Source organism: Mastigoproctus giganteus, chromosome 6 (genome assembly GCF_048544385.1).
Source record: "Mastigoproctus giganteus isolate SK-2022 chromosome 6, ASM4854438v1, whole genome shotgun sequence".
Classification (NCBI taxonomy): Eukaryota; Metazoa; Arthropoda; class Arachnida; order Uropygi; family Thelyphonidae; genus Mastigoproctus; species Mastigoproctus giganteus.
In genome coordinates, this window is record NC_143580.1 from 178,774,252 (window position 1) to 178,801,127 (window position 26,876).

A 26,876-nucleotide genomic window follows, 5' to 3' on the forward strand; every position below is an offset into this window, starting at 1 on the left:
AGTGGACTAGCACATAAATTGTTTATTAATAAAATATTAATTTTTTTATTAATGTACTTTTATTTTTAAAGACACTCATGCGGATACACACGTATCATAACGTCAATCAGCACCTTAATAGCTATTCAGTATACTGTATATATAAAGAATCTTTCTTTCTTTTTCTATTATTTCCCAACCTAACGTTTAAGTTTAGGTCGCGAAATACAAGGAAACCTTCTCTTTTATTTCCTAACCTACCATTTAAGCTCAGGTTATGAAATACAACGAAAAACAAAGAAACCTTTTCCTTTTTTCGTAACCAAACCTAAATCAATAATACAGTAAAAGCACTCATCAACTCCAAAAATCTGCTTTTAATATGAGAAAAAAAAAAAAAAAAAACACAATGAAGAACATAAAATGAACGGAACGAAACTTTCTCAGAAAAAAAATTCATGAGTACAAATCATACAGTTGGACCTGAATAGCTATTCGCAATTTGAGTAACAATATTGTGAAAAGTATCTTCATGATTTTTCCCATAAATTTGACGCCACATATATTCATTAATGTGACCCATCAACATATGTTTACAGCTGCCATTTACTCCTTTAGTTACACTTTTTAGTTTCTTCCACTGGGCTTCGATATTATTCGTATGTGCTCCTGTATGTGGATCTACAAAATGTTCCTTGTGTTTCACCGTTAAATGTTTGTACTTCTTTTTTTCTAAGGCCGTAATACGGCTATATGCACGCCATTCATCTGTTATGATGGTAGTATTTTTCTTCACTACTTTTCTAATAATGCGCAAAAGAGTTTTTGCTTTCCGATTTTTTATCAATTTCATGAAGACGAATTTAGATTCTCTTTCGAACACACCAAACACCCATTTCTTCTTAGCAGTTAAATTTCGTCCTCTGTGATGTTTTGGTTTTACCAGTACAGTTTCGTCTGCTTCTACAATTTTCCCCGATCCACCCAACTTAATGGGTGTTTTTATTAACTGCAATCCGCAAATATCTCTTAGTTTCTTATAAAACTTAATTGCTGTCACTTTCGAAATTTCCAGATGGAATGCTGTCTTAGTTACTGGCGTGCACGTTGACCAAAAGTATATAATGTACATTATCTTTTTCAATGAAACTTTTGTATTTTCCATAAAACTATGTTTCAATAAAGAAACTCGTGAAGAACATTTTTTGCAAAACCACAACTTTCCACATGACTCTGTTCGTGATTCAATTAGTTTAAAATAATCATTGCACTTAAAACAGTACAATTTCGGTCTTATCAATTTAGTTTTCATCAAAAAATCAAGCAACGTTTCATTTTCCTTACAAATTTCTTCCATCTTTAAAAGATTCATCGCTACTATTACCTGTTCACCGTTTATTACAAAACTATTATGCACCGTTCTTTACTGGTAAATACACATCATAATGCCAACCAATGACTACACAGTAGCTTGTCGTCTGTCGCACCCACCACCAATCATTTCATTGTTTGCCACGCCTACCTGTCAATCAGTATATCGTTCTCGACTTTGCTCCAGTCCGATAACACCTACCGTCTGTTTACCGAGTGAGCAGCGCTAGAGTGCCGTATCGGCAAACTAATTTACCGCGTAAGTTATCCGACGTTTGTCGTCGTTCTCGTGCAGGCTTTCTTTACCCAAGCCCAGGAAGCTAAATGATTTTGTAATAATGGAGAGCAAAGTGGAGGAGAAAGTGTTAAAGTTAAACATAAAAAAAGGCACCTGGGGCAGATGGAATCTATCCAGTTGTATTGAAGGAGGCATCGAAGAAAGTAAGCAAATCCTTAGCCACAATTATGAGAGCATCCTTAGATTCAGGGGAGGTCCCCATGGACTGGAGATGTGCAATGTATCTGCAATTCACAAAGGGGGTTCAGAAGGATGGCTCAAATAATTGCAGACCTGTTACCTTAACTTCTGTTCTGGAGAAAATAATGGAGTCACTAGTTGAAAAAGTGTTGCAGGATCACCATAACAGGGCTGCAGTAATAGTTCAAACACGGGTTTGTTAAGGAGGACTAGTTTGATTGGATACTACCATGTGGTCACAAAGGAACTGGATGTAAAAAAATAATTCTGATATCATAAACTTGGATATCAGGATAGCTTTTGATACTGTGGCACATGGAAGAGTGCTGTACAAATTGGAGCGGTATGGCATTAAGGGCAAGTTGCTGCAATGGATAAAGGGATAGTAGAGTGGGAAATGGCAGAGAGTGGTAATAAATGGACACTGCTCTAAGTGAACTAATGTTATTAGTGGAGTCTCCCAGATTCACTGCTGGGCCCATTGTTTTCATGTTTTTTTTTTTTTTTTTTTTTTTTTTTTATGAAAACCCCAAACACGAGAGGTATTAGAACCTATAGTACTTAGTACCATGCTTGGGTTGGAGGTTGAGAAGACGAAAGAAGATATTTTTTGACATTAGATTTGAACTTCTGCAATGGATAAAGGGATAGTAATTTTCAGGAAATACGTATGAAGGAAGGTTGTTCCAAAAAACGGCAGTTGAATGAATAAACGAGGAACATGAAAAGTTGATTCTGTGTGTTAGAAGTTGGACAGTAAATGGATTTTGGCTGGTGGTGGCATGTGTTTGGACTGTTTTGAAAGAGAGAGCTGAAATTATAGAAGCCAATTCAGAAGAACAGTGCACATGGAAGTATCTGTAGAAGAGGCATGCAGCAGAAACAGTAAGTCTTTGAGACAGCGAGTGGAGAGACTGTTAGAGATGAGTCATTAATTAACCTAACTGCCTTCTCCTGAATGGAATCTAGAAGCTTGAGAGAGGTTTTGGAGGCACCGCCCCAGATGTGGGAATATTCCATGGTAGGGCGGATTTGCAATTTGTACAGAGTGAACAGCTGTTTGGAAGAAAAGTAACGCCGAGAGCAAAAGAGAAAACCAAGTTTTTTAGATGCAGAGGAAGCGATATTTATAATGTGCTTGTGCCAAGAGACATTAAAAGTCAGGGTAATCCCCAAAAGAGATATCATTTGGCCTAGAAATTGAGTGTCACCAAAGATAAGCATCGGAGCAGAAGAATCCTTTTTGCAAGATATAAGACAAGAATGAGTTTTAGACGAATTGAAATCAGCTAAGTTGTCTTTGCCCCATTGGAGAATTACCTGGAGATCGGCATTTAAGGAATTGGTTATGGATATTCGAGAAGTCGAAGCAGATTGAGTACGGCAAGGTTTCTCAAAATGGAAAGTGGACTGCAATGTGCTATCATCGGCAAAACTATGGATAGGATTTCCAGTCAATGGAAGAAGGTCATTAATATACAAGAGGAAAAGAGTGGGGGAAAGAACTGAACCTTGGGGGACAAAAGCATTAGTGGAGAAGTTAGAAGACAGAGAGCCATCTAGAAAGACCTTTATGCCAAACACGATCGAAAGCCTTCAAGAGCAACTACTTGTGTTTCACTGAACCTTTCCATTGAATTAGTCCATAAATGGGTAACATAAGCCAGAATATCACCAGTGGATCGACACTGACTGAATCCACACTGGCGATCTTTGATCAGGCGGAAGGTTTCTAGGTAGTTTAAGAGTTAGCAGTTAATTGATTTCTCCATTACTTTAAAAAGAGTAGAAGTAATTGCAATCGGATGATAATTGGATGGGAGGGATTTGTCACCCTTTTTAGGAACTGGCTGGATATGAGCAAATTTCCAAGCAGAAGGAAAAACACCGTTGGAATAACAATGTGAAAAAAGTCGACAAAGAACAGGAGTAAGTTCAGAAGCACAGGTTTTGGGAACAAGTGGAGAAATACCATCAGGACCTGGAGTTTTCTTAGCATCAAAGTTTGTCAAAATCCTTCTGAAATCTTTTTGACGGAAGACCACAGGAGGCATTGAATTGAGCATGTTGGGAATGATGGGAGGTGTTTTACCAAAATCATTAATACACGAGTTGGAAGAAAAATGGGATGCTAGCAGGTCAGCTTTATCCTTGGCTGAAGTGACAAAAACAGAATCAACTGGTTTTGACAGATGTGGGAGTAGAGATGGGCAAAAGTTGCGGCCAATAGCTTTTGGAAGAGACCAGAATGCTCGGCTACCATTAGGGCTAGAAGCAAGTTTTCTACTCTTAGCCTGTTCAAAATCTAGTTTGGACTGATTAATAACTGCTTTACAATTGTTGCAAGCTTTGGCATAGGCAGAAAATGAATCTGAAGAATTATAAACAAGCCAATTACAATATGCAATGTTCTTCTCTTGAACAGCTTTAGCACGTTTATTGGAAAACCAAGGTTTAGATGAAGGACGAGATTTTAAAGTGGAGTGTGGGATAAAGGATTCCATTCCTACAAGAATAATTTCACTGTTCCGATGTGAGCAAATGTTGACATCAGAACTTTTGAACAGTAATCCAACCAAGGAAAAGAAGAAAAGAAGTCTCGCAGGTTATCCCATTTTGCATTCTTGTAATGCCAAACAATACGGGGTTTGGGAATAGTCATGAGAAGATAAAGACTCCATTGGAGAAGAGACAATCACCAAGTTGTGATCTGAGGTGCCTAAAGGGCCACTCACTTCGACCGTGTACTTAGGATTGTTTGTGAGAAAAAGATCTACTGTATTGGCCGCATGGTTAGGATTGTCTGGTATTCTTGTAGGTAAATGAACAATCTGTGCTAGGTTATTAGTAATTGCAAAAGCCTCAGCATCTCGACCTGCTGGGTCAGTGTGATTTGAAAACGGAAGCCAGCTGGACTTGTGAACATTAAAATCACCAAGGAAAATTACCTCACTGTTAGGAAAGTTGGACTGGAGAAAGTCAAGTTGCAAAGAGAGGAAGTCAAAGAGCTCCAAGTGATTAGTGGAGTTGGGAGAACGGTAGAGACAACAGATGAATTTGACACAATGGGTTAGAGAGATTTTAAGCCAGAGAAGATCAAAGAGTGAAGATTCCAAATTGCCAAGTCTCTGACAGGGAATATCAGAACGGACATATGCACAAGTACCACCTTTGAGGCGAAAGGAATCATGCAGCGAATAATTTGGGCATCTGAGATGAGCAGTAGTTGAATCAACGGATAACTGAGATTCTGTCAGAAAAAGTACATGGAGTTTGGCAGACTGCAAGTGGAAATGGACATCGTTGAGATTAGAATTGAGACCACGTATATTTGTGAAATGAATTAGGAAGTGCTTTGGGGGTTTAGGTCTTTTCGCAGATAAGCTTGCTCTATTAGTTTGACAATTCATGGTGTATTCAATTGTATGAAATAATGAAATTTTTGGATGTGGCGCACATGTGGTAAGAATATACCCAGATCCTTGACATGACGTGGCCTCGACAATGCTCCCCGCATACACACTACTCAGACTCCCTCCAGTCACTATCTGGCAGAGTAGAGGTAGCAAGATTATACACTAGCTGATCCGGAAGCTTCCTAGAGAGTTACGAATAGGTTCGATCCTGTGTACTAACTAGCGGCCGGCCTGCGAACACCGTTTTAAAGCTGTACCCTCGAAATGTAAGGAATATTGGATCTCGCCACAATGTTCATCGTAACCTCAAAAGTCATCAATCATACTGCATGATGGAAGAGATAGGGAAGGGTTGACGGGAACTTAGCTCTAGAGACTAAACATGTGTTCCACCACTTCAAGCCTCCAATAAGCAAAGTGGTGGTATTTCACCGGTTGATGAGAGTCATCTACCACCTAGTACTGCCTGGTAACATAGAGGGGCAGCGTTCCTCCATGTGGTGTGGGTGCCACACCTCGACCCCTGCTTACATTGGTTCACACCTGGGTGGTCACCCACCATGTACTTGTGCATGGAGGTTATACCCAGGATTACTATTTTTTGGTTTTTTTTTTTTTAGGAGCATTAGCAACTAAGGCCATATTGCTCCGGGATATGCAGTGGTCATTCCCTGACCTTTCCGCGTCCTCTGTATTCGGTGGTGCCAGGATTACTAACAGTCCCACCATCGTGAAGAAACAAGCAGAGCATTTGGCTGTCACAGTCCGTCCGTGACGAAATTGGGTCCACTTGACTTGAGTGTCACCCGAATATCAGTTCCATCAGCATTTTAGACTCCCAGGTAGCAAGTGCAGCTTGTCTGGCATATCTGAGAGAATGTCTGTGACAACCTCAAGGACCAAGTGAAGCTAATTTTAAAAGGAACTGACGAACTGTTAAATGAAAAGGGATCATACTGCCCCTGAGAAAAACTTATTAGCAGTTATGCATTAATCGCTTAATGATTGGTTATAATTTGAAGGCTATGTCCTCTGAAAACCAATTTGATTTTAAGAAGGGTGTTGAGACTTGTTAAATGAAAAGGGATCATATTGCCCCTGAGAAAAACTTATTAGCAGTTATGCATTAATTGCTTAACGATTGGTTATAATTTGAAGGCTATGTCCTCTGAAAACCAATTTGATTTTAAGAGGGTTTTGAGACTTAGATAGCTTCATCCAAGCAGTGGGGTTAATTATGTTTTAGGCATTTTTATTGATTTTAAAGGTGCCTTTGACAGGTTATGGTGGGGGGGGGGGTCATCCTTGCTCGAATTAGAGTTACAGAATGTTCTGTGGAGTTGTTTTCAGAAACCATTTCCATAGTAGGAAAGTTATTGTGAAGACTTTATATAATAAAGTTGAGAAAGAAATACAAAGAGGTTGTCCTCAGGGTTTGAGGACAATCTCTTTGTACAAAGTTTTATTATCCAGCCTATTTGTCTATTTTATTTATTTTCTTGACTAGTTTTTCATGCACATGAAAATATAAAAATGGTTGCATACGCTGATGATTTAACAATCCTTATTTTTGGCAATTCTCGTTCTGAAATAGAAAAGAAATTCAAAGAGATTTTAATGAAATTAGAAAGCTGACCAACCCCTACAAATTGAAAATATCCCAAGATAAAACTGTCAATCTTATTAAAAGGGCGATTAAGTATGAATAGGGGAGCTACTGTAAGGCTTCTGGGGGACCTAGTTCGATACGTTAGTCACAAAATATCTGGGTTTGATTTTAGAAGAACAGTTGTTCTTTACATAGCATGTCAAGTACTTGAAAACCACGATTAGGCATTATATGCTAAGCTCTGGAGGATTGTGGCATGAAAGGTGCTTGTTTGCCCGATCTTGACTTTAGGCATTTTATGCCTCCGGAGCCTGGGTGCATCGTATACAAAACATTATTGTACAAAAATACTTATTGCAGGCGGAAAAGATTTGCTTTGTTAAGCATTACTCATGCTTATCGAACTGTGTCAACAGAGGCCTTGCAGATTATATCAGGTAGGATGCCTGTACAATTTAAAGTTCTATTATCCAGCCTTTGTACTTTACAAAGAAGAACAAGGCAACTATTATGAGAGTTACATCTTACCCAGATGAAGAAAGAATCTATACAAGAGTGGATCTAAAGAATGAAAGGAAAAGGATTTGTAGTGAGTTAAAAGTTGTGGCAGAACAATTGGCAGGAATCAGAGAAAGGTAGGCAAACTTGTTTTTTCCAAATGTGGAGATTATAGGTACTCGTAAAAAGCTATGGTTACAGTTTGGGCTATGTGCTACTTTCCTGATCACTGGCCATGACTTGTCTTATAGATTATATCAATTTGGACTGAGGGATCGGGGTACCTGCACTTGTGGAGAAGACGAAACAGCTGAACACATTACGCTGAAATGCAAATTATATACTAATTTAAGATCTAACTTGGAGTTGTCTGTTGGTACTGTGGTGAAAGAGAAACTTTGGATTATGATCATGGAAAGAAGGCTTTCACTTATTTTAATAACTGTATAAGTGCAGTCTTTAGAAGGCATGCTGTGGTTATTGCTAATAGAAGTCTGCCTCCTAGCAGCAAGGGTGGCAACTCATCTTATTAAGATCAAGACCTGATTCTTCTGAGATGAGGCTAAGTAGCTGTTATTTAAACTGGGTTTTTTTTTTTTTTTTTTGTGTTATGTTATATTAACCAACTAATAATTTTGAACTCTAAACTTAGACCCTTTCCTTATAGGCTTTGGCCTAGGTAGCAGTTTTGGTCAAGGTGTCTCAAATGTGTGTGTGTATACTATGTATTATTCCACAAAAAATTCTTATGTACATTGCTGGGTTTGGGTGGAAGAAATTGCTGTTAACAAGAACTGTTTATTCCACATCTTACAGTTGGGTTGGGGGATGGTGGATATTGCCAACTTTGTTATGTTTAAATCTCAGTTTTTGGTTGCCTTCCTTTCATCAGAAATATTAATAAGTATAAATTTTTGAGTATTTTTTTAAAACATGACTTATTTTTCAAATTTAATTATAATAGATGCTTCAAAATAATAAAATATTCCATTATTTATAGGGAGATGATAAACTAGATACGGATATTCCTACAATGCTTGAAGCAAAACTTTTTTGCACAACATATACAAAGTTATTGTGGGTATTCCTGCAGCCTTTATTTTATGCCCTGAGACCTATGTTTGTGAATCCTAAACCTCCCACTTTGCTAGAAGCAGTGAATAGTGGAATTCAGATATTATTTGATATCTGTATTTGTTATCTTTTTGGTAAGTCTTAATAGCTTCTTTTATATTATGTAATCATAACTTTAATTTACCTGGGATGAGTTACCTGTGATTGTGTTGTCACTTGATTCTGTTTGTGAAGGAAGTATGCCTCCCAGCACATTTTGTGGCTTTGCCCATTTTCAGGCATTTTTGGAAAATGGATGAATCCAGCCAAACTATCTGAAAATTTGACAAATTCTTAGATTGGCAACTCTCCATTTCACCATCACAGCATGGAATTTCTCCATCATTTTTGCCATAACATGGTTTTTTCCTCTGTTTCTCTTTGCAAAAAAGTAGTAAAACTACATTAAAATCAGAATTTAAACTCTGTAAATTTCTTATTTTTGTTAACAGATACAACTATAATAAACACACAAAAGCACTTTGCCATAAGTGTTCAGCCAGCCATAAAAAGAGCAAACTTATTTTGAAAGATTAATAAAATAACTTAAAGTTCATTAAAAATTAATATCATTAAAGATTTATTTTCAAAGAAAAATGTACAGGACGGCAGTTCCTGTAACTTATCTAACAATGTAGTAAGATGAGCCAAATCTTACCTCCCGTCGATAAATTAGTAGTAAAGACAGCCTTCCTCATCCATCACAATTATAAAGGGCCAATGAGAGTCAAGTAAAAACAATGCATTGTGAATATCAAAACAGGTTGATGGATGACAAACTGAGCTGCAGTATACCAAAACATTTATGTACCTTAAGTGCTTTATACATATAGTAAAAAATCATTTGCATGCTGATATGATCCAATTAAGTGTTACAACTTAAAATATTTAATACACTGATAGCTCTAGCTGTATGAATCTGCAAATAAATTTGGCAAATTGTGTACAGAATTTGGCAGCCAACTTGACTTTGTCATAAATTCCTAAGAACAGGGCATGTTTTTGTGCAACAGCAAAAGTCTGCTGGCTCCAAACAAAATTCATATACAAGTTGCCAAATGAGTTTACAGAACCATTAAGTTAAATAAGTATTTAGTATTAATGTAATTGTATTTGGCCAACCAATTCATCATCCAATAGTGCTATTTGGAGAACAAGCTCTTTGAAGTGAATTAAATGAATCAATTTTACAAAAAAAAAAAAAAAAGCGTTCCCAATTCTTTTCAGTATCATTGGAGATAAAGAAATAAATATTTCACAGTTCTGTCAGTCCTTCTTTCATTATAATGAAAGAAGAGAAGAAAATTTATGTACATTCATTGAGGAAATGCAAATTTTTACAAGCCATGCATTGCATTTTAATAATTCTTCATAGCAGTGCTGATAAGAGAATATTCAGCAAAGTGAAAAAAATAATACTAAGTTCAGGACTTCTCTTTCTGGTGAAGCTATGGAAATATCCTAATAGCAAAATCTAAACAGCAGTGCCAGTTTTAAATACTTATGAACTTTTACTCAGTATTTCTGAAGAACGCAAAATCTGCAACAGTTATTATTAGCTATATGGTGCAAGGAAGCCTGAGGTTTATGCTGCACCAGCCACAAAAAAATATTCCTGAGTTACCCTAAGAGGGAGAGGGAGGTAAAGGGGAATCACTAAGAAAGAGAAGAATGATGATATCCAGCTCAGGACCCTGGGTGTGCCAAGCCCGTACTCACCAGATGTGAGCCCCTGGGGTTAATGGAGCAAATATAATCAGTTGATGTCTAACAGTCTGCACTGGAATCCATAGACGTGCAAATTCTAGGTAAGCTAATGTTTGAAAGCATACTGTGCTGGTAAACAATCCCATGGCTGTATTTTAATAAAAACATGCACGTTTGAAATTTAATTTCTGATGCAGTGTGTGGGTTTTAAAATTTCTCTCGTCTTTTCCAAAAAATCTCTTGTTTTTCTCTTTCTTGGTGATTCCTCTCTCGCTCTCACACAGGGTAACTCGGGAGTGTCTTTTGACTGATGCAGCATAAGCCTCAGGCTTCCTTGCATTGTATGGCTAATAATAATAAAAATTTATTTTTCCTTTAAAATTCCAAAGTTGTCAGCTATGTAACTCATTCACTGAATAATTAAACTTTTAGACTGGCATATTAGTAAACAACAACAACACAGTAACTTTAATTTGTATTTGTTCTTAACTAAATATACTACCTAAAGGAAAAGCAAGTTGCCTAGAGCAGCGTTTTCCAAACTGGGGTCCACAAAACGGACTCTCTAGAACTGATCAAATTATTCATTAACTTCGAATTCTATTTTCAGAAAACCCAGTATTCATGCATATTTACACAATAGAGAAACAGGGGTGGGTGTGTTTAAATAATGACATAAATAAAATGAAATAAATAAGAAGAAAAATAAAAAATAAATATAAAGCTATCATTAGAGGCAGGAAAAATACACATCCTCCACATGATGCCCATTACATAATCAATAATAAATATAAAATCAAATTAAAACATATGCTAGTAGTGTGGAGAAACTGTAGAACGATAATTAAACATAAAAATTAAATCAACCGGGAAGGGAAAGTAAAGGAGACAAGACAAGGCAGAAACTGTAGCTGAAAGCCTCCAAATAATTTAGAAATTCAATTAAATCCAATTAAAATTTAAAATATAGGGGCAATTATATAGAAATTTAGCAGCACCTCCCTCCCCTGTAAGGTACCATCACAAATCGCCTTTGCAACGATTTGTCTAGCGATTGAAATGCAGCGATTCCATGATCATTATTAGCCTCATGGTCCTCCATCGATATGGGGCATAATGGTCAGTCTGTTATTTTGTTACTTTTTTTTTATTTTAGTAGTTCATTTAGCGGTGCCTCCATAGCCAGGTGGAAGGAGCAGCAGTGCGTAGCACACGCTTCTTGATTAGACCAGGGTTTGAGCCCGTCACCACCAAATACGAAGGATGCAGAAAGGTCAAGGGAATGACCACTGCATATTCCCGGAGCAATATGGCCTTAGTTGCTAATGCTCCTAAAAACTAAATAACAAACAAACAATCAGTTCATTTAGCCCTTTTTGGTGATATTTCAGGTCTCTCGGAACTATACCTTACAGGGGAGATGCCACTAAATTTCTATATAATTGGCCTTATATTTTAAATTTTAATTGGTACTATTAATTGGATTTAATTGAATTTCTAAATTATTTGGAGGCTTTCGGCTACAGTTTCTGTCTTGTCTTGTTACCTTTACTCCCCCCTCCCGGTTTATTTAATTTTTATGTTTAATTTTCGCTCTACAGTTTTGCCACGCTACTGGCATATGTTTTAATTAGATTTTATATTTATTATTGATTATGTAATGGGCATCATGTGGAGATGTGTGCATTTTGCTGCCTCTAATGATAGTTTTATATTTATTTTCCTAATTTTTGTATTATATTTTGTACCATTTTTAATTTTTTAACTACTTCATTATACTAATATATGTAAATAAAACCGTAATAGTGGGTTTGATGTGCATACGCTGTGCCTATACTGTCATCTATTTATTTGTCTATATAAGCTGGTTAAGCTTACATTGTCACTGGTGTGGCTCTGTGCTGGAGTGCTAGTCTGTCTGTTCTATATCTTTATTTTTTGCTGCATAAGGACCACTGCTATTCAAATCCTCTGCATTGGCGGTTCAATTGGGGGATCTGGTGGCATCTGATCCTTCGATCGGTTCGCCTTTGCGATGATTTGTTTAGCTATTGAAATGCAGTGATATCCTGACCATTATTGTCCTTGTGGTCCTCTGTTGATATGGGGCATAATGATCAGTCTATTTTTGTTATTTTGGTTTTATTTTATTGTAGTTAGTTTAGCCTCTATTTGTGATATTTCAAATAATTTGGAACTGGCACCTTACGAGGGCCGGTGCCGCTAAATTCTTATGTAATTGGTTCCAAATTTTAAAATTGATTTATTATTTTGAATTGGATTTTCTAAATTTATTTGGAGATTTGATTTTCTGCTACAATTTTTAGTCTTACCTTTTCTTCTCCCTCCCTGTTGATTAATTGTTATGTTTAATTTATTATTTTTTGCTCAGCTTTGCCATGCTACTGGCATTAATTTTGATTTATATTTAAAAATCATTAATATCAGTTATATATATATATATATATATATATATATATATACACACACACACACACACACACACACACACACACACACACACACACACATATACAATATAGTAGTAATATATAACAGTTAAGAAGCAAAATAAAAATAAGCAGGAAGAGGAAAATAAAAGTTATAGTATGTCTAATGCTCCAAAATGTGTAGTGCAAAATGTAAATTAAAATAAATCATTTCCATTTTCACAGACACTTTATTTATTCTACAAACCACACATTATTTATATATATATATATATATATATATATATATATATATATGCGTATCTATAGGAGTCCATAAACTCTTCTGATTTTTGAAGGCATCTGTAGATCTCAGTAGTTTGGGAACCACTGGCCTAGAGGATTTGTGGTGGCTCAAAATGCAATTACTTGTCATTATATATCGAAAAGTTGCATTGTTAAAAAAAAAAATAAAATAAAAATCTAGAGCAGGACTTTGAATTAATAATGAAGCTTGTAATTGGTTTATCTACTGTATGTGGTATATTTTAGTATGGGAGATATATTTTTACTGTAATGTACAGTATAATGCTTTTCCATAAACTGTTACATTTCTAGGATATTTGCATAATACTTTGTACAATACTTTTTATGACTATAATATGACAACATGAAATTCGAGAACTTTCAAGATCACCACTATCAGGGTTTTCAGATTGTGTTGAGCAGTTTTATACATAACAGCACTTCACTCAGTTATTTGTTACCACACCAAACAGATAATAGTATTAGTAGTGGCAAACGATGAAAGAAAAAAAAAAATCCATTTTGCTTATCCATCCCCTCCAGTAGTTTGTCTAGTTCCTCCTTGAATTTATTCAAACTATTCACTTCCACAGCAACAGATTGAAGCTTGTTCCAGTAATCATCCACCCGCAAGCAAATTGATTCATGTCTATTCTGCAACCATCCTTCCTCAATTTCAGTTTATGCCCCCTCACATCAGTATTGAGTTTTCTCAAATCATTCAAAGCCTTAAACACCTAAATCAGATCACCTTGCACATACCTAGTCACTAGATGCTGCAATTTGTAAAACTGACTTTTTTTTTTGATAAGAGCACCCCTTTGTTCTCCTTGCCAATATTTTTGCACTTCTCTGTACGAATTCCAGAAGCTCCACTTTCTTCCTAAAATGAGGCCTCCAGACTTATAATTGCAGTCTTAACACACTCAAGTGAAATTCGTGAATATCCTTAACAAAATTCCAGAAACTGTCCTGGCAGCCTGTCTACACTGTTCAGAGAACTTCATATCTGACTGCACAATTACCCCCAGGTCCTTTTCATTTTCCACTGTTATTTCAGTGTAGTACCACACAGTATTTGTTAATGTTAAACTTCATGTACAATATGCCTTCATATATATATGCTCTCATATTATAGAATTTGCTTTCCTCTTTTGCTCTTTCTTTTAATGCAGTTGAATAGATCCCATCGGCTGCAGGCATTTTACTTAAGTTTAGCTTCAGCAACTTCTCTCTTACACTTCATTCTCATTATAACAAAATCATTTATCTCTCAGTTATTACTTTGTGTTCTCTGGTATTCCCATCTCTAAAACCTTCTGTAGGAATTATTTATTTTTTACAAAAATCTTAAATGAATCATCAATAGTTATACGATTCTTATCTAGCAGACCAATGTTGTTTGTACCTTTCCTTTTAGTGTTAACATAGAATTCTGTGCTATTTTTTTTTTTTTTTTTTGCATTCTTAACCAAGGACTTCTCACAATCTTCCTAAGTTTTATTTACCCCTTTACTGATTTGATTGTAGACTAATTTGTTCTTGCTGTAGGATTCCACATCCCCTGGTAATTTATAATCATCCCACACATTTTTATTATCTGGCACTAGTCTCATCAGTTCATCCAATGTCCATTTAGGGTGTAAATCTTGAATGATATCTTAGTTGATATAAAAAGCTTAGTAGATTCTTTGATTACTTCCCTGAATGCTTCCCATTTAGACTTTGCAGTTGTTAATGCCATCAGTGAATCCCACTGAAAGGAATTTGAAAACTGTAAGAGAGACTGTAGTTGCCTTTACAAAAGCAAAATCCATTTCCCGTTACCCTTTGCATCTTTAAGTATATGCCACATCAGCATATTACGATCACTGCCACATAGTGGTTCCTTTCTCTGGATATTCTTAATGTGTGATGAGTCACTGCCAATAATCATATCAGAAGCATTGCTTTCCCTTGTTACTTCTCTAACATGCTGCTTTAGAAAAGTCATCCAATAAATTTAGAAAATTTCTAATAGTGTGTAAGTGACCAACCCATAAGTTCTAGTCAGTATCTGGAAAATTCAGATCCCCATTATAAGACATTCCTATCTACTGGCCCACTACCTGCTATGTAGTTGTTTATTATAATCATTAGTCATTTCAACTATACCAAACTCCTATTTTTGTTTTAGTTTTTCCAGTGTTTATGTTGCACCAAACTGACTCATCATTGTACTGTTAATCCCCATCATTAGATGCACTGCCCTAGATTCTATGTGCTTCTTAACTAAGTGTTATTTAATTACTTACTTCCTTACAACTTTTACTCACCATATTCAAATTCTGCATAGGGCATGTCTCATGACACCATGTTTCAAGTATCCCTTCTGTCCTCAATTGTTGACTCTTAGCATTAGTATTTAAGAAAATATGCATGCACCTGTTTTTGCTAATAAACCCTAACAATTTTGAATTATCCAAACTCTAAGTGAATTTATTAGCAATCCACGACATTTTCAAGATGCTGTATGACAAAGAATTATATCCACAACCTCTTCTTAATTGAAATGGATAGTACTGTACTTGTTTTCTTATTATTAAAGAGTGGCTTGGTCACATCTATGTAGCCTTGCAGTAACTTCACTACTGTGGCCTCAGAGCAGTACCTTACTGGGGTTTTTTTTTTTTTTTTTTTAAGTAAAAATTTGCACATATTTGCTTTTAAAAATTAATTTGATTTCTAGATCAGAAATTGAAGGGGGGGGGCGGTTTAAATTTAAAAAAAAAACTAGTTATTTTTCTAATACTGTTACATTCTCTATAGCTATTTGTTTATCACTTTATTCACTTTTATAAACTTCTGGATCTGAGAATTTAGATTCTTTTACGCCCAAGTTAGACAACAATAGCTACAGGTATGATCTTCTTTTTTAGATTTTTGAAGCTATTTGTTGTTGTTGTTATTTGGTTTTTAGGAGCATTAGCAACTAAGGCCATATTGCTCCGGGATATGCGGTGGTCATTTCCTGACCTTTCCGCATCCTCCGTATTTGGTGGTAACAGGCTCGAACCCCGGTCTAATCAAGAAGCGTGTGCTGCGCACTGCTGCTCCTTCCCACCTGGCTACGGAGGCACCTGAAGCTATTTGTGCTGCCATCTCTAGTAGCACTGTTAATATTATAAAGCTAAGAGATTGTACCACATACTTGAAGATTTTCAGGCAGTTTATATGCAGACACACCTTATTTGAAATAGTATTGAAGAAAAAAGTGTTTTTTTTTTTTTTTTTTTTTTGTACGGTCAATTCTGAATTTTTCTGAATTTGCCACTTCTGATACTAAAATAAATATATATGCATACTGCTGAAATTGCTTTAATTGTTGAAATTAAAGTAGGCGCTTTGCATTGTATTCAGAATAGTATTGTTTGAGGCTGAATAGTCTGATTTATCTTAGTAATCATCTCTATGCACAAGTGGAGACATGACCAAGCTATCCTTGATTTTTTTTTTTTTCTTTTCTTTTTTTTTTTTTTTTTATGTAAACCCCAAACACGAGAAGTATTAGAACCTATAGTACTTAGTACCGTTCTTGGGTTGGAAATTGAAAAGACGAAAGAAGATATTTGTTGACATTGGACTTGAACTTCTGTAGACTGTAATTTTCAGAAAATATGTATGAAGGAAGGTTGTTCCAGAAAACGGCAGTTGAATGAATAAACAAGAAAGATGAAAAGTTGGTTCTGTGAGTTTGAAGTTGGACAGTAAATGGATGTTGGCTTGTGGAGGCACGTGTTTCGACTGTTTTGAAAGAGAGAGAGCGGGAATTATAGAAGCCAATTCAGAAGAACAGTGCCCATGGAAGTATCTGTAGAAGAGGCATGCAGCAGAAACAGTAGGTAGTAGTAGTAGTAATGGCATGTGATGCAAGAAAGCAAATATATGAGCTTATGTAGCATCAGCCAAAAAAATCACACCATTCCCTCCAAATGCCTGTCCAGTTCCTCCTTAAATTTATTCAACCTATCAACTTCCACAAGGACAGATGGAAGTTTGTTCCAGAAATTAACCACCCGCTGGCTAAAGGCCATCTATTCTACATTCCGCACATCTATTCTATATCTGTCTTTTCTTAATTTGAATTTATGCCCCCTTAGGTTCGTAATCTGAACAAGTGGAAGGATCCCATCAGAATTCAGCATGCTGAACCCATTCAAGGCCTTATACACCTCAATCAGATCACAGAGCAGGTGCCTAGTCTCCAGCCACTGCAATTTGCAGAACTTAAGCCTCTCTTGGTAAGAGGATCCCTTCATTCCCCTCACCAATCTTGTTGCCCTTCTCTGTACACACTCAAGTAAATCTACATCCTTCCTAAAATGAGGCGTCCAGACCTGTACGCAGTACTCAAGGCGTGGCCTGACCATTGCCTTATACAGAGGGACAATCACCTCCTTCTCCCTGCTAGCAAAATTCCTATACAGTAATACCCTGAAGTTACGCGATAGGTGGGTCCGACGAAAATCGCTTAAGTCGAATTCGTGTAAGTCGGCGTACAACTTTGCATATAAATACATATAAATTTTGTTTAATTGGGACCAAGGACTAACAAAAACACTAGTTTAGAAGAAAAATATTAATAAAATTGCAGTTCTTTATACATATTAATACAAAATATGTATTACAAAAATAAATGACTTACGTAAAAAAAAGTTATGTCGATGGTTTCATAAAATCTAACAAATTCGTCTGACGACACAGACTTCTTTTTTTCACCCAGAATTTCTTCGTAGCAAGCTAATAATATTTTTATTCCTTGCTTTGTAGCTATAACGCGTTCTTCGTTGTAGTCTATGTTTTCTAAAATTTTTAAGCCCTTTTCAATTGAGCCGAGACCTTCTGTCAAGTTTGCAGTTGTCATGAGCTTTTTGTCGTTGCCTCATTTAGGCCTGTAGCACATGCAATACCACATGGTCTTTTATTTCGCTCAAAGCGTTTCACAATTTCATATTTTTTCTCTATCGACAGAGGCCGACTGGCCATAATGTATGAGGCCACTATAAATTTTTGACCCAGTCCACCTCTGTTTATCGATAATTGCTTTTCTTTTTCTCTCTGAATTTGCAGTGTCTTCACCAGTATGCTTCCTTTTCACACCTTTTAAGTATTTTACTCATTTTTAGGGAATAAAGCACAATTACAAAACAAGGAGGCAGGCTTGATACGCATAAACAAAGCTGCATGCATGTAGCAACTGAATAAACAATACCATAAAGGCAGAGATACACTATTAACACTTCACATTTCTAGGGGGTTACTACCATAAAACAATAAAAATCCAGTTGCGTTTTTGCTAGTGGAATCTGTTATAAACTGGTAGTAAACTCGATCTAATTGCATACCGATAGCTGGAATTGTGTTGGTTTTTACGTTATTATGGTGAAATGTGTTTCCCCTAAAACATATACATTTTTAGAATCTCCTCTTCATTCCTATCGTGTTGCGTTCGGTTGGGGTGATTCTGCATTTGACTGCCATTTCTTGTACACAAAGGCGAATCGTGCATAAGCCAATTCGGTTTGTGTTATATTATAAGATATCATTACCGTATTTATAAATAGTGTATGACCGAATTCGTGTAGTGTAAACACGTGTTATACGAGGACTGACTGTATACGGCTCAACCGACGCAATCCATTTCTCTCGTGAAAACGATGTAATTTCTGACAAACATTGGGCACAAATTCGAATGCACACATATAAATTTGACAGTTGGAATACAAATTCTTGTATGTGTGTGCAGCTCATGCTTAGCAAAGTTGAATTTTGTTCGTCTTTCGCTCTCACTTTCCACCGTCGCACCATATATCGATAACATATGAAAAACGACCTTGACGATAATGGGCGGCAGTGTTGCCAAACAAAAAAAGTACTGCATAACTCCGAGTTCGCGTAAGTCGGGGTATTACTGTATATCATTGACAAAACCCCATGACCTGCCCTGGCAGCCTGTCTGCATTGCTCAGAAAACTTCATATCTGACTCCACAATTACTCCCAGGTCTTTTCCATTTTCTACCACCTTAAGTGTAGTACCACACGGTACGTTTCTCTGGGGTTACTTCTACCCATATGCAGTACTTTGCATTTGTCAAGGTTAAACTTCAGTTGCCACTTCTTAGCCCATCTGCCCAAATTATCTAGATCCTGTTGCAGTCATTACTGTCATTAGCAACCCTGCCAACCTTTGTATCATCTGCAAACTTCGACATTAAGCCTGATATACCTTCATCAATATCATTGATAAATATACAAAACAACAGTGGACCTAACACCGAACCCTGTGGGACTCCACTAATAACATTAGTCCACGAAGAGCAGCACCCATTGATTACCACCCTCTGTCTTCTCCCACTTAACCATCCTTTTATCCATTGTAGCAACTTACCCTTAATACCATTCTGCTGCAATTTGTACAATAGTCTTCCATGCACAACAGTGTCAAAAGCTTTCCTGAAATCCAAATATATGATATCAAAATAATTTTTTGCATCCAGTTCCTTTGTAACCACATCATAATATCCTATCAAATTTGTCAGACAAGACTTTCCCTTAAAAAACCCATGCTGTGTCTGAATTATTGCTGCAGTCTTGTCTAGATGATCCTGCAATGCATCTTTAAATAGTGACTCCATTATTTTACCAGGAACAGAAGTTAAACTAGCTGGTCTGTAAATACTCGTGTCACCCTTCGATCCCCTTTTTTTGCACATCTCCAGTCCGTGGGAACCTCCCCTGAGTCCAAGGATGCTCTCATAATTATGGCTGAGGGTTTGCTTAGTTGCTTTGCCGCCTCCTTTAATATAACTGGATAGATACCATCCACCCCAAGTGCTTTTCTTATGTTCAACTTCAACAATTTCTCCTCCACTTTGCTCTCAGTTATTACAAAATCATTATGTATCCTGCTACAATTTGATAACCTGCCATTTTCAAACCTTAATAATTCCTCATGTGTGAATGTAGATGCAAATACTCATTCAGTTTGTTTGCTATCTGAGCAGGATCATCAGTAGTCGAACCATCGATGTCAAGTGGACCAATCAGATTCATCCCCTTCCTTTTAGAGTTTATATAAGTAAAGAAATCCTTGCTGTTTTTCTTAGCATCTTTTGCCAAGGATTTCTCGTAATCTGCCTTTGCCTGCCGAACCTCCTTTGTGACCTGATTACAGATTAACTTATATCTGCCATAGGCTTCTGAGTCGCTTGATAATTTATATGCATCCCATGCATTTTTCTTCTCTGTTATGAGTTTCATTAGATAACCATTTAGGCCTAAACCTTGAACAATATTTCTTAATAGGTATGAAACTTTTAGTAGCATCCATGATTAATTCCTTGAATGCTTCCCACTTAGAATTTACTGTTGGTAACATCATCAGTTGATCCCACTGTACAGAATTTAAAAACTGTCAGAGACTACTGTACTCACCTTTACGGAAGCAAAAACCCTTTCCTTTACCCCCGATGGTAATTAAATCTTTAAGTAAATCCCACATCAGTACACTGTGATCACTGCTGATAACCAGATCAAGAGTATTACTTTCTCTGGTTGCCTCTCGAACATGCTGCTGCAGAAAACAATCATCCAATAAATCCACAAAAGTCCGACTAGTGTGTGAGTGACCAACCTACAAGTTCCAGTCAATATCTGGGAAGTTAAAATCCCTCATTATAAGACATTCCGATTTACTAGCCCACTCTATATCTCTGTACAATTGTTCATTGTACTCATTTGAGTCATTTTTGCTTTCGCGGTGCTTATGTTACACCAAACTGACTCAACAGTGCACTGTTCATCTATATCAACTGGATGCACTTCTTTTGATTTTATGTTTTTCTTAATTAACAGCATAACACCTCCTCCCTTTCTATCCTTTCTGTACACATTGTACTCCCCAAATTCCAGTTCAGCATTCCTTATATCTGTGACACCACGTCTCTGCTATCCCAACAATATCCACCTTTGATGTCTTGACCAACACTTCAAATTCATCAAATTTATTTACTATACTTCTAGCATTGGTATACATGCTCCTACGCCTATTCCTAGTTACCCTAACACATCCCATATACCCACCTATTTCAGGATGACTGCCATCTGTCCCTGAAACCTCCAACACCCCATGCTCCAGGTCGCTGCTTATTCTAATAGAAGTTGTGCAAGAATCACAACCTCTGCCTACGGCTACTGTTAAACTATTAGTCCTTGTATCCCCCCAAGTTATCAGTTTTCCGACCCACCTAACACTGCCTTGATAGCATCAGCAAATATTCTTGCACCCTTTCTATTGAAGTGTATCCCATCCCCGTAGAAGCAGTCTCTCCTGTTAACAAGTACAGTCCAGGCTGAAAACAATTCTACCCCTTTAGCCTTCCACAATCTTTCCAGGGCCAAATTGATCGACAAGGCTCTCATCATATACTCCCTCCTATCGTATCTGGGCAGAATTGCACACTTTCAAATTCAACCCTAATTCTCGTCTTTTGTTCAACAGTGACTTGTACTTGTTAAGTAATTCTGTCGGTCTCCTACTCTTAATATCATTAGTGCCAACGTGTACAACTATATCACCTTTTGTACCCTTAAATATGATATCCGCTCTACAACGTCATCAACCTTTGCCCCTGGCAGACATACCCTGGTCCTGTTCCACCTATCCTTTTTACAAAGCATGTTTCCCGTTTCCCTGACAATAGAGTCACCAACAATTACTAGTTCCTGTGGGACCAGCGCATTCTGCCCTGGGGGTTGCCGCTATGTTGTGTGATGACCAAGTGCAAGCTTTGGCGTTGATGTGGGCAGCTGAGAGCCTGATGGGGCCCCTCAATTTAGATCTTTCGAGAGCATCCACCCTGTCGTTCAAACTCTCATATAGGCCCATAACAACGCTGAGTTGTCGCCTGATTTCCTTACACTCCTTACATCGCACGCACACACACAAAAACATCCCCGATGGCAATATCATGTTCCGTTGCAGAGAGTTCGGCAAACATTTCACGTCACACATTTTTTTTAGGTTCTGATGCGTTGGAGAATCTCCCCCCCCCCCTCAGTTCTCCCACGAGTCACAGCACTCCTGCCACTTTATGCCCGTTGCTTTGCTGCTCTAGTTTGGGGCATGATACTTTAAATTAATAAAATCAATAAATTAAATTAAATGTCAATACTACGCTATCTAATAGAAACAGTGAAGCGATTACTCTATAAATTCGGCGCCTCCGTAGCCAGGTGGGAAGGAGCAGCAGTGCGTAGCACACGCTTCTTGATTAGACCGGGGTTCTAGCCCGTCACCACCAAATACGGAAAGATCAGGGAATGACCACCGCATATCCCCAAGCAATATGGCCTTAATTGCTAATGCTCCTAAAAACCAAAAAAAAAAAAAAACTATAAATTATACTTTAGAGCTACCTAACTACCTCAATTAAAAATTTAAATTCCCTACCACTATATACAAAAACAATGGCTGCAAGGTTCAAACAAAATAACGGTTTTACGTATATCTACAAAAACTGTTTATCTAAATTAAAATAAAAATAACCAGCGTAACTATAACTATAAGACTACGTATTAAGTACAATATAAAATAACAATTATGTAAATAAATTATGTAAATAAGCAAACACTTATCGTTTTTTCGGAGCCTGCAACTCACAGCTGTAATTTTTAGAGAGTCAGCACCCTCCTCTACATCTATGAGACAGTGAGTGAAGAGACTCTGTTAGAGATGAATCATTAATTAACCTAACTGCCCTCTTCTGAATGGAATCAAGAAGCCTGAGAGAGGTTTTGGGGCCACCACCCCAGATGTGGGAACAATATTCCATGGCTGGGCGGATTTGCGATTTATACAGAGTGAGCAGCTGTTTGGAAGAAAAGTAACGCTGAGAGCGAAAGAGAAAACCAAGTTTTTAGATGCAGAGGAAGCAATATTTGTAATGTGCTTGTACGAGGAGAGATTAGAAGTCAGGGGAATCCCCAAAAGAGATATACCATTTTGCCTAGAAATCACTGTCACTAAAGATAAGCATAGGAGCAGAAGAATCCTTTTTGCGAGATATAAGACAAGATTGAGTTTTAGAAGGGTTTAAATCAACTAAGTTGTCTTTGCCCCACTGGAGAATTACCCGAAGATCGGCTTTTAAGGAATTGGCAGCAGATTTTCGAGACGTTGAAGCTGATTGAGCAGGACAAGGTGGAAAGTGGTGCGATGTGCTATCATCGGCAAAACTATGGATAGGATTTCCAGTCAATGGAAGAAGGTCATTAATATACAAGAGGAAAAGAGTGGGAGAAAGAACTGAACCTTGGGGTACACCGGCATTAGTGAAGAAGTCAGAAGACAGAGAGCCATACCATCAACCTCGGTGAGCGATCAGAGAGAAACTGGATAACCAATTACTAAAAACAGTTTGCAAACCATAAGATGGAAGCTTGTTTAGAAGACCTTTATGCCAAACACGATCAAAAGCCTTTGAGATGTCAAGAGCAACTACTTGTTTCACCGAATGTTTCCATTGAATTAGTCCATAAATGGGTAACATAAGCCAGAATATCACCAGTGGATCGACACTGGCGGAATCCATACTGGCGATCGTAGATCAGACGGAAGGTTTCTGGGTAGTTTAAGAGTTGGCGGTTAATTGATTTCTCCATTACTTTAGAAAGAGTGGAAATAATTGCAATGGGACTATAATTGGATGGGAGGGATTTGTCACCCTTTTTAGAAACTGGCTGGATATGAGCAAATTTCCAAGCAGAAGGAAAAACACCTTTGGAATAAGAAAGTGAAAAAATGCGGTAAAGAATTATGAGTAATTTCACGAGCACAGGTTTTGAGAACAAATGGAGAAATACCATCAGGACCTGGAGTTTTCTTAGCATCAAGGTTTGTCAAAATCCTTCTGAAATCTTTTTGACGGAAGACCACAGGAGGCATTGAATGGAGCATGTTGAGAATGGTGGGAGGTGTTTTACCAAAATCATTAATACACGAGTTGGAAGAAAAATGGGATGCTAGCAGGTCAGCTTTATCCTTGGCTGAAGTGACAACTGGTTTTGACAGTTGTGGGAGCAGAGATGGGCAAAAGTTGAGGCCGATAGCTTTTGGAAGAGACCAGAATGCTCTGCTGCCATTAGGGCAAGAAGCAAGTTTTCTACTCTTAATCTGTTCAAAATCTAGTTTGGACTGATTAATAACTGCTTTACAATTGTTGCAAGCTTTGGTGTAGGCAGAATATGAAACTGAAGATTTGGAAACAAGCCAATTATGATATGTAATGTTCTTCTCTTAAACAGCTTTAGCACATTTATTGGAAAACCAAGGTTTATTTAAAGGACGAGATTTTAAAGTGGAGTGTGGGATAAAGGATTCCATTCCTGCAAGAATAATTTCACTGACACGATTTGAGCAAACGTTGACATCAGAAGTTTTGAAATAGTAATCCAACCAAGGAAAATAAGAAAAGAAGTCTCTCAGGTCATCCCATTTTGCATTCTTGTAATGGCAAACAACACGAGGGTGGGAGTAGCCATGAGATAAAGGTTCCATTGGAGTAGAGACAATCACCAAGTTGTGATCTGAAGTGCATAAAGGGCCTCTCACTTCGACCGTGTACTTCGAAGGGTTGTTTGTGAGAAAAAGATCAAGCATATTGGTTGTATGATTAGGATTGTCTGGTATTCTTGTAGGTAAATGAACAAGTACAATAATGTAGGTACTGAAGAAACGCTAGATATGGAACTCCACGATGGACGGATCCCTTCAAAAAAAAGCAGGGGGGGGGAGAAGACACTGTTCAAGAAACTGTAAAATCCAAATTTAGGTGGGTCACGCTGTACCCGAATGACAGGTGTCCAATTTTCGTTTTTATTTCTGGAAAAGGCTTTTAGTATATGTTGTTTTTTTTTTTTTAAATTGTGCATGGCCATTTTACTGATGGATTTCAATATTTCTTTTAATTAAATTAATTTTTAATGAGAAACTTAAATTTAAAAAAATGCATTTCTTACAAAAGGTTTTTGTATTTTCAAAATAACTTTTATTCTCCTTCGGGGAAAAATTAAAATATAAATAAGCAAAATACAAATTTTTGAAACTATTAGTTGCTTCCATTTTCATCTGTTAAGAAAATGGAATAATATTTTCTAATAATAAATTCTTTCTAATAATAATAGTAAATTTAAGTGACTAATACAGTAAACCCCCGCTATTCGCGGTATCTGTATTCGCGGTTTCGCGTATTCGCGATCGCCGATTTAATATAAAATGAAATCTAAAAAAATGTGGATTTTAAAGCGCCATGAATATTTTCCGCCATAAAAAAAAACATGGGCGTGGCTAAAATTATCTTTCCCGGTCAAAACAGTGCTCAGTGGGTGGGGGGAAAGGGGTGACAAAATCGCGAGCGTGAATGTTTCTCGCTAATCTTTGTTCAATATGTGTTATGCGCTTGTTATGGAAGGTTTCGTCGTTTGCTTTTAATTTATATGCTTATAAATTGAATAAATGTATAAATTGATATGCTTACAAAAGTGATAAATCTACCGTTTTTCAGTGTAAAACAGACTTTTTCGAGTGTGTTAACGGAAGAATGTACTTTATTGTGGACAAGTTCTTTCTAACCCCTACAAAAATATGACTACGAATAACAAGAGAAAAGTGAAAATATCAAAGAAGGTGATGACATTAGCGAATAAAATTGAGTTATTAGATAAAATTTCTAATGATGAAAGTGTCTCCTCGGTGGCAAAACATAAAATCAATGACTCAACGGTACGATCAATCAAGAAATCGGAAGAAAAAGTCCGCCGTAGTGTCCATGAAAACACGCTAATTGCTTCAAAAATTTGCTCTGTAACTCATGATGTTAAATTAGAAAAAATGGAAAAAGCTTAAAATCTGTGGATAGAAGACCGAACTCAAAATAAAATTCCGTTAAGTTCATTCATCATTCGCCAAAAGACAAAACTCCTTTATCAACACTTTAGTGAAACTAATGATAGCACTGGCGTGATGTTTTTTTTTTTGCTAGCAAGCAAAGGCGCTGGTTTGAAATATTTGTTTGAAATTTCTAATAAATATTACATTTAATATTAAATTGTTTCTTATTTTCATTTCGATGCCATATGCTTGCATACATAGACAAAATTTTAGACTAGTTTTTCTTTTATATTTCATACTTTGGAACGGAACCCCTTTATTACTATGGGAGCCATAACTCAGTATTCGCGTTTTCGATATTCGCGGCATTTCTCAGGAACGTAACCCCCGCGAATAGCGGGGGTTTACTGTAGTTTCTAATAATAGTGACTAATAATAAAACTGTTAAGAAAAGTTTCAAAATCACGCATGCACAAATTAGAAAAGAGAATGTCCATTATGTCTAATGTCAGCAAAATCAAAAGTTTTTTTCAAGGTCATTTAATTATATGGAGTACACTAGCATATACTCCATATAATTAAAGTTAAACAGTTACTTTTGTAATATACATTTGTATTAGAAATGCTAAATCAAGTTAACAATAAAAAACTTTTCATTTACATCGATTTTATTGTACCTAGCTAGTAGTACATGGTTAGTATATAGCTAGTAGAAGATGATTTACTGTGAACCCTATAGTTATACCTGTGAAAACTAAATACAGTTAGGCTCCTTAAAAAGACCAAGCTTTGCCTTGTATCTGACACAGTTTGTTTTTTTTCGTGCCATATTCCTTACAGACACAGAAACACTGGCCAGAGTATAGCATCTCTAACAGCTTTAATTTCTGCACAAAATTCAGATGTACATGCTTTCTATTTTCACTAGTTTTGTTAGGGGCCCATGATGATAATAAATTAGATTATAATAAAGAGGTAGGACATGGCCAAGCACTTAAATGATACAATATAAAGTATACACGCTAGTGCCAGCCAAGTTT

General features: G+C 36.8%; 1 protein-coding gene across 1 annotated transcript in view; it reads left to right on the forward strand.

The window, feature by feature from the left end:
* ifc (delta4-sphingolipid-FADS-like protein ifc) overlaps positions 1-26,876 on the forward strand; it is a 97,332-nt gene that overhangs the window by 42,779 nt on the left and 27,677 nt on the right. The window contains exon 3 of the mRNA XM_090375534.1: positions 8,352-8,559. Within this exon, the coding sequence (XP_090231660.1) occupies positions 8,352-8,559 (208 nt within the window). The remainder of the gene's footprint in view (positions 1-8,351; positions 8,560-26,876) is intronic.